Source organism: Manduca sexta, chromosome 4 (assembly GCF_014839805.1).
Source record: "Manduca sexta isolate Smith_Timp_Sample1 chromosome 4, JHU_Msex_v1.0, whole genome shotgun sequence".
Classification (NCBI taxonomy): Eukaryota; Metazoa; Arthropoda; class Insecta; order Lepidoptera; family Sphingidae; genus Manduca; species Manduca sexta.
In genome coordinates this window covers 1,577,544-1,593,567 of record NC_051118.1, presented here as the reverse complement: position 1 = coordinate 1,593,567, position 16,024 = coordinate 1,577,544, and the positions used below count along the sequence as shown (strand labels likewise).

Genomic DNA, 16,024 nt, shown 5'->3' with positions numbered 1-16,024 from the left:
CTTTGGAACTGCACTTCTGTTCATACGCATTCCCTAAAGACCAGACCAACCTGCAGCCTGCATTCAAGTTTATTACTATCTAATTATTTAGATAAACTCCTCCAGGTATGCCCAGGTTTAAAGAAAATGTTGCCAGACACTTATTATGACACTTATATATCAGGAGAAAAACGTGGTGCAGTACCAGGAAAGAATTACCTCCTTCAAATTCTAGATAGTGTTGCTTCCGTTCATAGACAGTCGATTACCAAGCGAGCGACTTGCCCAACGCCTTATTTAGTTGTTATGCAGGAAAAATATACGCAAAAATATATTATGTAAGTGTAGAATTTACACGCGATCGATTGCTTCGTGTTGACGCTAAGCGTGGTACGTAATTGTCATTCCGATGTTGTCTACAAAGAGGGAAAACGGACGTTGACCCCGACGTACATTGCGGATCCGTGCGATGGTCTACCCGCCTTTTTGATTTTCGTGTTTTCTATAGGGTGATTAGTTACTTTTGTATCCGTATTCACATGAATGTACAGATTCTAGCTGTGACCTGTTGTATTCAGAGTGAATGCCCCGGCTCATATCACAGAAAGCCGACTAGAGATAATTGTTTTGTAAGGTCAAGGAGGTTGCCACATACCTAAAATCTTATAAGACATATTGGCATGGTAGATTACCATTAAATTATTTAAGTCTTTAAATCAGCGTCATCAAAGTGCAGTAATTATCTATTCATAATCAGGCAACAGATAGTGGTATCGGAGCGGATTCCACCGGCACCACAGTAACCCACATACGCGGTGTTTTGGTTGAGATGAGTCAACGCACGCCACTGTCTACTCGAGCGTCTCACACCGCCGCGTAACGTGGCACGCTGTTGCTAAGCGACGAGATTTCCACCTGCATTTTCTATTTGCATATGGAATTTTATCCGACTACAGCAGAAGGGAGTGATGTTTTTCGATCCGGCTTTAATTTAGCAGTAAAGATGATAATGTTTAATCAAAAAGTAAATCAAACTATATAGATATGTTTGGACTTCAAAAAATGGAAATTTAAATAGAATATAGAGTTTATCTTCTCTGATTATACAGCAGTTTAATTGCACAGATCAACAGTCCAACATCAGTACAGTGTGACAGCTGACAGCGTGTCCAAAATACATTTCAAGGTGAAATTATGAAAGCGACCGGCGACCTTGTCGATACATTCACCAATATGTTAAAATTAATTCTTACTCTCAATAAGGTTGATGGTATAGCGAGGGTGGGGTTACATTCCGGTGTGATAAAGGCCGAGGCTCAATACGAGGTAAAATTTAAAAAAGTCAGTTGATATGACCTCGTCAATGGCAGTCAGTGCCCTCTGGGTCCGTCCACTGTCACTTGACCCGCTGCCACTATACATTTTCTTGGTATCGAGAGATCTCGCTGTACCAGAATATGTTGACCCGCGAGAAGTATGGCGGGTGTTTGCGATCAGGGGGCTTTGTTTGGTTTATAGTGTGTGCCGTAAGAGTTACATCACCGGTGTTTTGTTCGTGGTAAAAATAATTGTGTAGGAGACTGCGCTCGTTGCATCGCGTTTTAAAATATATTGCGAATTTAAAGCTACGTGTCCACTGAGCCGCATAAGTTGCGCAACATTTGGCGCGCAACATTTTTTTCCAATGAATAACGTAACTAGAAAGACTAGGAATGGTACCTTTCAGTACAATGAGGTAATTATCCAAGCCCTACAAGTGCGGCACCAACCCCACGTTGGAGTCGTATAAGGAAAGTTTGAAGGAAAATATTTGGTAGCACTATATTTTGTGTACGATTAAATTTTTTTGCGTTAATGATTGCTTTGCTTTATTAAACATTTATTACTGATTATTATGTCAACATACATTGTTTAATAATGCACACACGCATACACACCTAATTATATCGATAGGACACTATTCAGTCAACACCAAGCTTTATGCGTGTGCGCACATTTTCTTGGCCGATGTCTGTTCGTAACTACTGTATATCTGCTCGATGTTTATGCTTCTTTGGTTGTTGCTAAGATGGCGTGAGCTTTGAAGCTCGCTTAGCAACGCGGCCTAGCATGCATTATCAAATGTGAGGAACAGAAACTTATTAGTTGATTGTTTGTCGCCTCGTCTTGCTTCATGTGGGCAGGCCTAACTCTCTTTCTGTCGCTTAACAGTGATTATGCACTTTTATGTTGTCATAACAATGGTACTCTAGCTCTTGTTAGTATGCAGTGTCGTGCAGTACTTTGTTGACTCAAACCAATTTTCAAAGTAATAAGCTCTGGACCTTCTGTGTAGAGTACCAGCCTAGTTAAAATATGTTTAAGATTAATTTACAATGTTGGCCTAAAAATGACTGATATTTTTCTAGATATAAGACCTAAAGTTGTCTGACTATCATCGACAAAGCACGGTCGCCAGATTCATCTTTGTCAACTGAACGTTCTATTTTTTCATGTCCCGTTACAATTTCCCTTTCGAACACATTTCGCAGACTCCGAGATACACCAGTATTATAATTGAACACTAAAAAAGTTAATAAAAACAGTTTGTATAACAATCCAATAAAAAAAATCCGCCGGCGGCCGAATGTTTCGCTGGTAAAAGTAGTACCGTTGTGTTTCAGTGTCGGGGGATATCCGCCTTTATTGTAAAGTTGTAAAGGTGAATATTCTGTAACGCACGCGTCGCGGCCTATCGAGGTCGTCTGACCGCGGCTGTCTAGTCTAGACTTTAGACACAGTTGAGAGTACAGTAGCGCAACTGTGTACAATGCGGATATATTTGTAGGAAGTTTTTTTACGATCCATTCGGTAAACTGCATTCCAATTGAATAACGAATATAGTAAAATAACTCTGTTTTGGTAGTGATAATTTGTCCGTAAGAGAAGAATAACACTTCTCTGATCCTTACGTTCATTATTAGTTAACCAGTTATCATCTCACTCCATTATTCATAGACGTTTTTTATCTATCATATTCATTATCAGAGAACTAAGTAATGGTATCCCATCTGGCGTCGCCCTTGGGCGTTGTTACTGTTACAAGGATTCCCTCGACTCAGTTAACACGCACGTCTTCATTCAGCTATAAAAGACACGATATCGTGCTCTGACCCCGTAAAGGACAATTTTCTGTTCCATTCTCGCATGTGACGTGCGCTAAATCTCGTATAAATCCAATACTTTAGCCGTGAAAATCGTTACATCCGTGTTTTGACATTGAATTAGCACAACTACGGAAAATACTCAAATTGTCACGTCGGCTTACTGATCTGGGGATCTACATTTTATAGAGTTAATGACGGCCTTGGGATTTATGTCACATAAATATTTTTTACGAGTGAAAAATAAATCTTTCTGTTTTGTGGTTGAATGAGGAATTGGTTTGTTTATTTTTTTGTGTGGGTAGTGTGGAAATATTTTTTTATGCCCTTTATGTGATCAGTAATTGTGTGAGATGGGTCATCTTCGTCTGTGAAAGTCTATAGTGCTAAAGTAACCGTCGGTGTGATGCTAATCTTCAAAGATTCTATATAAAGGATGTTTAATAGGTTTATTAGTTCATCACTTATAAACTGCTGAATATATTTGAAAGGAATTTGTCAGATAGACCATAATATTCTGGATTAAACCCTAAGCTTTTTCTAGAAATGCACAGTACCATTAAAAATTGTGCGCCAATATAATTTCGTCGAGTTGCGAGCAAAATTTAATACTTTAAATACATCCAAAGAATCTTGCTTTCCAAAGCATTACCATTAACAGTACGCTATTCTTAAGTAATTCGCGGCGGAATGTGATCTCGGCTGTAATGTCCCGCGACGCATCAAACTGTCACTACCCGACGTTAAGGGTCGTTGTTTTTCGCGAAACAAATGTAATGGGGAAACCTCCCCTACAATACCAATGAGTTTGGATGATTGTTGTATGGCTTGAGTTGTTTTGTTTGTTTTTGATATTTATTTGTATAACAACGTAAAGATAGTATCCTTTTTAAAAAATCAGCATTCGGTGTGGATTTTTGAGATGGGACAGCTACCTTACTGTTTCCCGCTTAATCAATAGGTGTTGTAGACTCAAGAGAGGTAATATTCAGGCTAGAGAAAGAAAAGGCATGCTTATTAAAAATGGGGTTAAGATTAGCAATAAAACTTGTAGTAATTATCTTCCGTAAGAGATTTTTATTGTAAAACTAAACATTCACGAGAAACTGATTATGCAATTTATGAAGCTTGCAGGACTCGCGGCGACTCGCATGTGTATAGTATATTGAAACGCGCGAGTTTGTGTCAGCATAGCTCAAGGGTTTGATAAATAAATCCTGACTTACTGACGTTTGTTCTGTGGCTCGAGCACTGGGCCGGCGACTGTGCGAGCAGCGGCGCGTGAAACCGGCCTATCTTCGATACACGCTGTTCTTGTCTCACACTACGCAATAGAAAGAGACGAACAACCCGCGAGATGACACCTCGTTTACCATCAACACTTATTCGACGAATGCCAACAAAACACAAGCGTTAGAGGAATGTTTAGATGATTAGGCTTTTCCCTTGTAAATACTTTTGCAATACACCATAGAAGGAAGTGAGTTGGCAAGTGATTTTAACCGCTTATGAACAAGCGGCGGGGTATGTGGGTCGACCTTTAAGGAATGAGTTATGGATTGAATTTTAGTATTAATCAATTAGTGTAGTATTACGGTGCTGCTGGTTAATTGCGAGCTTGTTGGCAATGAAAGTAGCTTCAAAATGCGTTGAACCGTTGCGGAGATAAGTCCACCCAAACAAACATCTAAACTGCGTATTTCAGTTTAAATTACGTGCAAACGCTGTTCGCGAATAACTATGTATTACAAATCTTGTTTTTATTGCTTCGCTTATCATGTCTAGTTACTCAATATAACGTAACTAGATTCCACAGTACAGTATTAGCACATACAAACATATAATAATACATAATAATGCATGCCAGTTGCCACCACCTCAGTAGCCGACCGCAAACAACGTTGGTGGACGGTTCAATATGAATTTGCTTCCGAATTCGGGAGCATAGAAGCTTGCGGTGGCAGTAGTTTGCGGTCTTCATAAATCAAATTGTTATGTGTGTAGAAGAGGTCGAGTTTTGCTACTGATTGACAGTCACCTGATAGCTAGCTTTAAGTGTTATGACAGTCCAATGTCCCGAACCAGTAGCATTTCTAGATATAATTTTGGGTTATAAAATCATCGCAATGCGGGCGTCTCTCCTGTCATGAAACGTTAAGTCTTAGCCCACAGATTAGTTATTGACGGACAGATAACATAAAAAAATCGACAAAAATAATTCAGATTTATGATGTCTGAACAGTTTACGATGCTCGCAATCTCGCTCAACCACAAACGTAGTTAAACAATTTAAAAAGTTCCAATTGCCTGTATACTTTTTGTCGTTACCAACAATTAGTTTTTCTTTACTAAAATGAGCAACAAAGAGTTTGAGTACATAATAAATACAAAAAAGAAAATTATGCGGCTAAAATTTGTGAGTTGAATTTGAAATTCTGAATTTGTTCAGTCACTTTTTGGGTGACTACATTATCGCAATCCGTGTAGACTAGATTGCCACGTGAAAGGCACGTGGGTAAAGGTCGTTGAAGGCTGCGCGGCGGGATTCCTTAGTCACTCGCGCCGTGAAGGTGATTACACTCGTGGCGGTGGGGCTGGTGGTCATGCGCAGATCCTGTTGCTTTGCTTGACATTTTTGGTCTTCGAACTTTTAATTTGTCCCTCCTATATTTAAATGTACCAATCTTACTCTATGACAAGCTACGTCGACACACTGAGGCTTTGAAATATGGATTTATTTAAATTATGTCGATAGTTTTAGGTCCGGATACACATTTATCTGTACTCAGTAAGTTGCAAAAGATTATATATTTTACGACGATATGATATATTACGATCAACAAACATAGTTTTTCGGGAACATAATAATTTATATGTCGCATTTTGTCTGAAAAATAATTAAATCCTATATTGGTTATCGGGACGCCAAGAGCGCCGAATGCACATGCAATATGCACCGACGGCGGGTTCTTTATCACGTATCTTGCGCGTTCGCACTCGTAACGGGCTGCGTCGCGTGCGCATTGCCGCCTGTTGGTGGTCGTCAATTAGCGATACATGACAGGCCTGACAGACTACCAGCAGGCCTGTCGCCAGCGCATAAATACAAAGTAAGCAGGAAGTAGGTCGGAGTTGTATAAACTTGGTATGGTTTACGAGTTAATTTGTCAATTTCCGTTTTGTTTTTTTCCTTGAGTTTTATGCCGCGGTTGTATATCTGCTTAGGAATAATGTTTATAAGGTGCCTTATAAGGATTTCTTTTTGCATCTACATGATGAGATGGCATACCATTCGAGTCTTTGAATTACAAATGATCGTTTGTTGTGTCTTCGCGTGCATCACTGTGAGACAAATGCTTACACTTCAGCGCTTATACTGACAACAATATCTTGAACTGGAATACGAATGGTTGCACGTTGCTGTTTGGCGGTTGAGAAAAGTCGCTTACAAAAGATAGCATTCGAAAAAAGTCTTTAAAACCTATAACTTAATAATTAACCAAATTGGTATGTGGATGTTCATCGGACGTTGAGATCTTTGACCATTTACCAACGGGTGACCCATATACTGGCTGTAAATTGATTGCAAAAAATAAATTTAATTAACGACCGCCTGGAAACCTTAGTAATTTTCATATTGAATTAAAAAAAAGACAGTTTTTCATGTGACGATGGTTTAATATTGATTTCTTGTCACATCGTGTTGTCTGAAGGCTCCCCGGGCATTATTAGTTTATCAGTAGCCGAGTAATGCTACATTACGACTTAATTTATTCAGCCTTACCGACTAATCGTATTAAATGTGGGGCTGTCTGTTTGTTCCTACGTGTATTGTTGAAAACGGCTCTGGTTAATTCAATTAATAGGCATATTTGAATAGCTTTTATTCATGACTTCACCGATATCATTCCTAAGTTATACTATCTGAATACCAAATTTCATCAAAAGCGGTTTATAAGTTTGTTCATGAAAGCGTAACAGACAGGCAGAAGTTAATTTTGCATTTATTATATAAAGCAGCGATGGACAGTTAATTTATTATTACAATCTATGGAAGTATTTAGCAATGGAACAGTTTGAAACAGGAGATCAGTTGCGAACTATCATTTCTAATGATAACGAACATATTTAAACTTGATACAGATTATCTGGGCTTTACTGCTAAGACGTGCATTATATTATTTATAACAAAAAGAAAGAAAAAAAAATCCTACATGTATATACCTATTATGAAATTAATGTTTGTCTAAGCGGGAGCTGTTTCAAAGCTTCCGCGATCTGGACCATTCCGGTCATAACCGTCAGCCATTTGACTTCATCGTAATATAAAAATACCGAGCACATTGTGAAAGTACCCACGTGGCGGCGAGTGTTAACTATAATGTAACGAGGAAATGCGTCGTACAGCCGGCGAGCGGCGCGCTGCGTCACCACCGCGGAGATGTGGAACGTAGTGACGCGTACGTCATTGAGAATGCGACGTCATTGTAGATAGCGGTTAGAGGGCAGGGGTTATTGCGATTCGGGTTTATGGCGATTCTTTTTTGTTAACTGACTAAAGAAGGGAGGTTCTGTATTCGACTTGGTGTGTGTTTGTATGTGGGTGGTTTGCTCAAAAACGAATTATCCGATTTGGATGGGTTTTGCTTACTTTACTTTAAACGGTTTTAATGAAATCATAATTATTTGATTGTCAGTTATTAATTATTTTTTTCGAAAAATTAAAGTATTTTCCAAAACAGAAAAATGTATTGAGTCTTTCAACCGTCGAGTTATGTTTTGATGCAAGTAGGTAATAAGCCGCGCTGCAGGCAGTTTTGTTTACGAGATGATTCGGACGGAAGGCTATGGCGGTTTCGCTGGATATCGGTATTCAGTCTCTATGTTGTATCAAAGCGAACAAGATTGCCGGATTTAGCAAATCTCCTTTTAATTGAAGCTTTCCTTTACGATCTACAAATGAGTCCACAATTCCTTTAGCAATATGGGTGCTTACATGTGTTTACTAAGTGCTACTATAAAACTTCCTGTGATATGACATTAACTCACCTGTGACTAACATGGACATTTTAATCAGATGTATTATCACAACATATTCTGTCTCGGTGGCGTAGTTGTATTGCGTGCGCGGTACGATCTCGCTCTGAGGTCCCGGGTTCGAAGCTCAGGTGTAGTAAAGTGATAATGAGTTTTTCTGCTAAGTATTAGCCCGGAGTCTGGATATTGTACCCGATTTGACGACAGACTCACCCCTTTCGTACCATAAGACTAACACACCTGGCGAAAAGATGGTGCACTGCTTGCACTTCTACCTACCTCCTTGGGATTAAAGGCATGTTGGTTTCGTAATATATTTACATCTCTGTACCCTAACTGACTACCTCTCCCCTGCAGGTTGCACGAGGAGATCGAGCACTTCTACATGTACATGTCGCCGACGGAGACGGAGCACATGGTGCGCACGACGGTGGTGACGCGCATCCGCGGCGCGATCCTGGCGCTGTGGCCGCAGGCGCGCGTCGAGGTGTTCGGCTCCTTCCGCACCGGCCTCTACCTGCCCACCAGCGACATCGATCTCGTTGTTATTGGTGAGTATTCTGTTTTAGAATTTATTGTATACTGTATTGTTTTCTTCCTGTTCAAAGTTCTTCGGTATCAAAATTCACACGCAGCCGTTGACGTATATTCTATAGACACGAACGTCCATATGAACTATTTGTTCAGAATTTGGACTAAAATGGCATCCAAAATGACACTGTTATAACCTATTTATTCACTTGAATAACAAATAATTTTATTTATTTGACTAATATTTTTTATACTTAGACTCAAGTTTTTATATCATGAGCGCCACTCTGTACACAACCACAAGCTGTCAATATTGGCACCATACTATAGTCAGATTGAATGGATTGCAGTTCAATTCATTTAAACACAGTGAATGTTCGGAACGCCAAATCAGTTTCTGGTACAATAATATACATATAGGTATGTTGATGCACACAGAATTATTCGCATTTATATTAACAAGTTTTTTTTTTAAATGATGAATCGGCAAGAATTGTCCTTGACAGTAAACATTACTATAGTTTTAATCGCCGCACAAAACGGCATTGAAGCTATAACGACGTCTGTTTTCTCCAAGAAAGTTGTACCATCCCAATACAGCCGAACTATAAATGTAGACAAGTTTATCGCTTATAAAAGTTTAGGCGATTGTTACCAGGCCGGCATCGGTTGTGATGCAACGTCGGTCTATCCGCACATGCCAACAGCGATCGACGCTCGCGAGTAACACAAGAACGCTGCGGTTTCGTACACAAATAGACGCCTTGTTCGAACACTTTCACACTACATTAACGTAACACTAAACAGAGAACTGCATTGTTTGATCAGCTGGATGATAAGATAGCAAGGAGTATGACGGTAGTCACAATTGTCCATAAACAGTAGCAACACACAGGCTACAAACACTTGGAATTACTTTAAATTGAATGAACTACTAAAAAAAAAAGAAACTTAATGTATTTTATTCTCTGTTTCTTGTCCGTTCTCTAGTGAGACCTGCTTTCCGAACTGGTAGTAGACTTAATATTGACGGAATCTATGTTCATTGTAGTGGTTCAAATAAATTATTTCACACCTTTTATTGATGATAGGTCTATTGCATGCGAGAGTCAAGCCGGGTATCATTGCAATGTCTATCTCTGTCGCTAAGTAATATTGTGCAGGCATTACTCTCTTTAGTATTATGGACTGTATAGCCAATTTCCTGGGAATTACGAGGGTAACACCCATATCCACAAACAGTATAATGAGGAAACATAGTACGCCCGAACGCAGTGTTAGTAATGTCATTGTTTTCTTTGGTTTGGTTTATCTGACAGAAGTAAAGTTGTATTTCAATGTTATCCAATCACAGCGACCCCTTCAATCTTATGCTTACGCAGTAAGGTCTGTCATGCTGAAAACACGAGTAAACATACTTTTTACCATACAGTTACCCTGTCCTTAGTAACGTTAACGTAACGTGCAAAGTAACGTTTGTGATTGCTGGCCAAAGACATTAGATATTCGGACTCATAATTCTCAGTGATTACGTTTGTAATAAAAGTGGTAAAGAAATGAAGACGAAATCAAATATGGCATTGGGATATTTAATTAATGTAAAGTTGTTCCGAATCAAGTTTAATTTAATTAATATTTTTATCATTCTACTATATTATGAACTGGTTTTGAAAAGAGCAGACTAAAATTATTACTGGGTTTTTCTTGGGAATGTTGCCTTTCGAAGTAGTGTTTAACATTTTTAAAATATTGTAGTTTGTTTACATTATTAATTACCTACATACGTCAACGCAATATCTTTACGTTAATAAAGCGCGATATAATACTAGATAACATACATTTCAGCAGGTAATTAAGATAAGTGAGTCGCTTCCACCGGTGACTTGGATCGTTATTATGGCATTACGGCGCGGAGGCTCAAGCCACGTGCGCGCGCGGTTATAGCCCGTGGCATCACGCGCGACGTGGTGGTTGGTTGCTACTTGCCACTTATTGATTTAGGACAAATAGATTAATTAAATTAATGGCTGATTTTACACTCATCAGTTAAAATTTATTCGTAGAAAGTGCAATGTACAGCACAAACGATTTAAAAATGACAGTTGTATGCATAAATTTGTCAATTTGTGTTACTTTTATATTTAGTCAGGTTATGATTTATTTGATGGATTGAAGAATTTTGCTCTAAGCTTGATTATACGGTAACAGATCATTAAGCATAATTTTGTATGGTGACAAACTTAGAAGGTATGTTATTTCGTATTTCTTCTTGTTTACGTCTCGCTTTTGCATCTTACCAGATAGGTGCTAAACTGTATCCTTATGATCTTTGGTGTTGACAAAAACTGTAGTGAGAAGGGACGAGCTGTTTTGGTTTGTTCTTGTTTGGTTCTGTTTTGTTTCTTTCTTTCTTCTACTATCCTCTCGGCCTCTCGAAATCCTTTCTCATATACGGCTGCCTGTTACCATTGTAGCCAGTGTAACTACTGGACATAATGAGACTTAACATCTCACGTCTCAGGATGGCGAGCGCAGTGGAATACCAAACAATATTTTGGATCTCAAGATCTCTGGTGTTTCTATTGTATACGAGCGGTCGTATTGCTTAGTTTCAGGCGAACGGCAAGATCGTCTAAACATTCACAGCAACAAAAAAGAAAAAAAAATAAACCATCCCGCACGTAGAATAGGGTACCGGACTCATTTTTGTTCTTAACAATTATCGAATATTTACATATAATAAATTATAACACAGAAGAAATTATTAAAATCCGGTGAAAAATCAACAAGTTATAAGTCTTTGAATTTCGCTGGAAGGGGTAATTAACAAGAAACAGAAAAGAGACGAAATACTCACATGTGACGTCATCGAGAATTACGACGCGTGCGAAAAAAAGAGATGAAACGATATCCCCACATCACGCCCACTTCTGCACATTACAATATTTTAAATAGGAATTACTCGCAAATTTTTTAAACAATTTTTATACTGTTTTCGCAGAAGTGCTTCTTTTTCGTATTAAAAGCCATTACATATAGAATAATGTACAAAATCAAGCATAGGCCGGTCCCCTATTGCAAACCACTTCGACACCGCGCTCGTCATACTAATACATTGGATATTTAGAATTATGAAGCTCAGTAACTACCCACAATTCAATGTTTATTTTATTTCGTTTTCTATACTTACAACATTATTTGTGGGTTTGTTTGTTGTAGGTTTGTAGGGGCTATTATCTAGAATTACTGAATCGGTCTTGAAAATTCTTTCTCTAATAGAACGTTACATTATATCTGAGTGCTATAGGCTATTTTTTATCGCATAACAAATCGGGACTTTTATCTGGGATAGACTTAGACGCGGGCGGAATAGTGGCTATTTGTTTATACATATACCCCCCTATTCATAGACCATTTTTATCTAAGGACGGAGTAAAGCTGTTATAACAAGTCTGTTTTTCAGTGCTGACGGCATGGTAGCCTTCGCAGTGCGTAGACATAGGGCCGATGTGATTGACTGATATAGTTGTATTTCGATATTAGTCAATCACAAAAAGGTAAAGTAGGTATTAATTTTAACAATGAGTTTCCATATACCTACGGGCTACTTCTGTGATTTCCTGAATATTCAGCATATGAAATACCATTTCTTCATGCTTCTGAAACTTTGTTATTGATCGTCAAACACAAAATCATCTTCAACTATACAAATTTAATTATATTACTGTCAAATTATATTACATTTTATCATAGTAGGTAAAGATAGCTTGTACCAAACACAATAGGTCACCAAAAACGTGATACCGCGCAGGCGCATGCGTCACGTGCACGGGTCTCGTGAATGGACCCGCGGCGATTAAAATAATTTGAATTTATAAATAATATTAATGTAGACATTTGACTTTATGTTTTGTTAACTAGTTTAGCTCGTTGTTAAGGAACGTTTGAATTAGGTGCTAAGAGTTTCAAATGGCAATTGGCAATGAAGGTAAACACAGTGTGAAGTGTTGTCCAAGGGAATTGTTCGTGGGCAAGGTATGTCGCATAATGGGCGGGTATAATTATTTTGTTTAGTATCGACATATAACGTCTTTTGTTTGACTGCATTATCTCCTCAATGTAATCATCAATCATCAATATATGTATAGGAAGGTTTTGCAAATTACTGCCTTTTTTTTTGTAATCCACATTCCTTTTCTTTAAGGAACCACTTCTACAGAGTTTTGGGTTATTTCGCGCAGCTGTGTTTACTTTCATATTGTGTATAGAAAGTTCGTAGTTAAATAAAACAACTGAATATTTTACATGTATTACTAAATGCATAATTACACTCACTTAGCAGCTTAGCAAATATACAAATAAAAATACAATAATAATTAATGTTTATAGTTGATGAACACGTGACAGGCGACCCACACAAATAAAACAAAATGGACACAATAATTATAACGAGACAATAAATAACTCGGATCAGGGAATAAATATAAAATGCTCGCTCCGTTTTATACATAGCACTGTATAACAACTAGTTTCATTGAGAAACAATATGCAACAATAGACGCCGCGGTTCGTAATCAACGGGGAAAATAATGAACGGAAAAAGTTGGTGTAATGAAGAAACACGCTTTCAGAACAGCAACAATGTATGTCCGTGACGATGAGACTGAAGTGTGTTGTCAAATGAGAAATGACATGCTAGGTAGGCTTACTGACACTGTAGTTTTTAGCGTAAGGCGATAAACTAGCACATGGTGGTGGTAAGATATATTTTATATCCGCTCGGATAGCGACCACCGTACACAAAGCGCTAAAACTCGCCATAGTGGCCCACGTAAGTGTGTCGCGTTCTGGGACCAGCATGTGGATATCTGGTTCGAATAGGCCGGCATAATTGTTCTGCCGAGGGGCAATCATCTCCCGTCAGTCGACATTCTATTGGACTCCACTGCACTCACCATCAGGTGCAGCTTTAATATAAAAAAAATGGTATGGCTCACTTGGCTCATTTGTTGTCTATAAACGTGAATTGAGAAGAATTATAATTGATACGCGACTAGCTTTTTTTAAGAAAATCAATAAGGATTAGGAACATGAAGGCAGTTTGCTGTACGAAGTCCTCGAAAATACCCTGTTAAAGCTGTTACTTTAGGAGGTAGGCTTTTTATTATACAATGACACTGACCAGGTAGAGCTGCCCTATTCACGATATAGACAAGCTTGTCTCACACGTGACTTGAATCTATTGGATATTTAAACGCTCGTACGTTCTTGGACGGCTTCAGCAAATAACAATTTTTTACTACACATTACAGTATTTTTACTACACCGATGTACTGATGCAAGACGTCTCTGATGTTGATAACGTGTCGCGGGCACTAGTGTGCGTTGCACCAGAATAGCGTAGGTCTGTGTGTCACTGTTTAGTCTATTTATAGACGCGCGGCACGGCGGCACCGCGCGGCTGACGGACGAGCTCGGTTGAGTGGCCTCGCGCGCCAACTGTTTGCGGGAATGTTGGGACCAATGTTGGCCTGGTGGGCTAGTTGGACCAATGTTGGTCTGGTGGGCGAGCTGGTTTTGGTCGCAAAAGGATTGGTGGAAGCAGATTTTCATGGTCGTTAATAGGTAGAAAAAAAAAACAAAAAGAAGGAACTTTAATGGTAGAACTTTTATAAAATTGATGGTAATTGATGCCCAATATTATTATCATCAATATGTCTCTCATCGAAGAATCGAAAGGTATTTCGCAGCTTTTGATGTGGTATCAGTATAGACTGACTACGACTAGGTTTAGGACTAGTGGGGATTAAAACCAACTGTCGAGATGACGGTTCCAAGTTCGAACTTAAGCCCCAACGCATTTCAGACTACTTATATTTTGTCCATTATCGCTCACTGACAGGAAAAATCTAATAAATCTTACATACCTAAGAATACTCCATAAAATTTAGAAGGTATGTAAAGTCTGTCACCTGCACTAGACCAAGGCGGCGGACTAAGACTGAACCCTAAAATCTCAGTAGTTACGAGAAGATAAGACTAGTATCGCTGTAATTATTGTTTGCCTTTAAGATACGCAGGAATTGTTTATTGTGTATGCAACAGTATTAGCGAGTAGTTTAAATCAATCAGCGCTTATCGTTTAGCGGTGGACAGAGAGGTGCGTGGTGCCGATGGCGGCCGGCCAACACCGCGCGCGCCCGCCGTCCGCGCCGGCATGCCAATGACACGCAACGGTCGGATGCATGTCGCGTACACAACACCACGTGGTGTTCCTTCCCCTCCTTCACCATCCCCTTCTCCCACCTATATATGGGTCCCTTCTATGTGGGAGATACCAGTGTCCTGTTACCAGGCGCTTCCCGGTGTTGACGACGGGGAAACTTTGGCTTCCTATTTGCTAACGCACCTGTGGACCTCTGCACCTCAATGTAGGATCCACAGGGCTATGAACATGGGAAAGCTTAAACCAAAAAAAAAACAAAACACCACGTGATGCTCTGAAGTTGTTACGGGAGATTTTTTACGGGCATGGCAAAGGGACCCCAATGCACTGCCAGGCTAGTCGATATACACAGACTGATCTCGGAACGCGACACTTACATGCTCCACTATGGGGTGGTTGTACAATTTATGTACGGTGGTCGCTATCCAGGCGAATACAAATATCTTTTTTAAAAATACAATAAGATGCTTTATTCACCACGTAGGCGAACATAGTTGCGCTTATGATAAGCCCAGGGTACATGAGAGTATTTGATAATTATTACTTAAATAAAGTCGCATATGTAATTACAGATATATTATATTGGACATCATATAAATGAAAGACTACAAAGCGAACAAAGAAGCCAACTCGCGCTGGCAGGAAAGAACTCTCTACCAGGGAGTACTGCTGTTAGGTAAAACAAATAGATAACGCTGTGAGCATAGAATACTAGATTTGTGTGCTAAACTCATAATATTATGAAATGTTATTACATGAGTCTGTTTTTGCGCGCCAACACATGTTTATATCTGCATATGTTTTTGGTTATTTAAAAGTGTGTCGGTGTTTGTTTTATTACCTAACGTTATAAACATCTTATTGGTTTCGTGGCAGCGTGGGCTTTGTAACGGGTAACATCCTAGATTCGGTTCTGAGGCAGGCAAATATATGTGGTTAAATATTTAAAGCGGATATACAACTGGATTAGCTTGATAAGGCGGAAGGCCTTATTTTTAAGGAAAATAAACAATATTTGTGTATCGCGGGTGCATTAGTACCATCGCTGCCTATCTCATTGATAAATAGGCACGAACATATATTTTTATAGTCTGTATCAGATAGATTA

At 39.0% G+C, this 16,024-nt stretch overlaps 1 protein-coding gene across 1 annotated transcript in view; it reads left to right on the top strand.

Moving 5' to 3' along the window:
- LOC115450230 (non-canonical poly(A) RNA polymerase protein Trf4-1) overlaps positions 1 to 16,024 on the top strand; it is a 31,776-nt gene that overhangs the window by 4,996 nt on the left and 10,756 nt on the right. Inside the window, exon 2 of the mRNA XM_030178225.2 lies at positions 8,517 to 8,710. Within this exon, the coding sequence (XP_030034085.2) occupies positions 8,517 to 8,710 (194 nt within the window). The remainder of the gene's footprint in view (positions 1 to 8,516; positions 8,711 to 16,024) is intronic.